This window comes from Galeopterus variegatus, unplaced genomic scaffold (genome assembly GCF_000696425.1).
Source record: "Galeopterus variegatus unplaced genomic scaffold, G_variegatus-3.0.2 Scaffold51516, whole genome shotgun sequence".
In the NCBI taxonomy this organism is placed as follows: Eukaryota; Metazoa; Chordata; class Mammalia; order Dermoptera; family Cynocephalidae; genus Galeopterus; species Galeopterus variegatus.
This window is the reverse complement of record NW_007777627.1, coordinates 2595-3377: the sequence shown is the minus strand read 5'-3', so window position 1 is coordinate 3377 and position 783 is coordinate 2595. Positions and strand designations below refer to the sequence as shown.

Here is a 783-nt window from a genome sequence, read left to right as displayed (position 1 = left end):
GGATGTTGACGCGGGCCTCACGGGTGCCGACGGGGGGTGGCGGCACCAGCCCGAAGTCCACAGCGAAGCGGCCCAGCGCCAGCACGGCGTGGCCGCACATGGAGCTGTAGCCCTCGTTGTGCAGGAACAGGACGCCCAGGTGCGCCTCGGGCAGCTCGCTAGGCACTAGGACGGCCCCGTACATGTCCCGGTGCCCTCGGGGCTCGAACATGAGCCGTCGCCGCAAGTGGTCAAGGTGCTGGCGCATGTAGCGCCGCTTGTCCAGCAAAGTGGGGCCGACCACCTCTGGACACCCCGCCAGCACGATGCGCAGGGGCTCGCCGCCCGTGTGCATGTCCACCACCGACAGCGCCGGGGTCCCCGGGTCGTGCGGGGGCAGCCAGGGCACGGACAGCGACCTGGCCATTGTCTCCGTCCAGTAACTCCACCACGACCCCGCCGTGCTTATTTCCAGCCGCCAAGCTACTCTGGGCAGGATCTTTCTCAACCTCGGGGGGCGGGGCCTCGGGCTCTAGACCAGGATGTGGGCGGGGCTTCGGGGCGGTCGCCCTGGTTACTGGGAGGCGGAGCAGCCGAGGGTTCTGTGGCCCGGATGTTCGAACGCTGCGACCGGATCCGCTGATCCCAGAGATTCTCCAGAGGAGCCTACGAGCGGCCGATGGGTGAGTGATCCCCGATATCCCTGGAAGTGTTTGTCTTAGTCCCCGGTTTTTCCTTACGCAGCCGGTCCCGCTCTCGGCTCTCGGAGGGCGGCTTTCAGGTAGCGGCGAGTGCTCGCCTCTT

The 783-nt window shown here is 67.7% G+C and overlaps 1 protein-coding gene across 1 annotated transcript; it reads right to left on the bottom strand.

The window, feature by feature from the left end:
* Nucleotides 1-4: 4 nt before the first annotated feature.
* On the bottom strand, nt 5-450 carry LOC103584361 (trans-L-3-hydroxyproline dehydratase-like; the record flags this gene model as incomplete). The annotated part of the gene is made up of 1 exon (XM_008565401.1): nt 5-450. A coding segment is annotated over exon 1 (402 nt), but the record flags the coding sequence as incomplete, so codon positions are not given.
* Between the last annotated feature and the right edge of the window lie 333 nt (nt 451-783).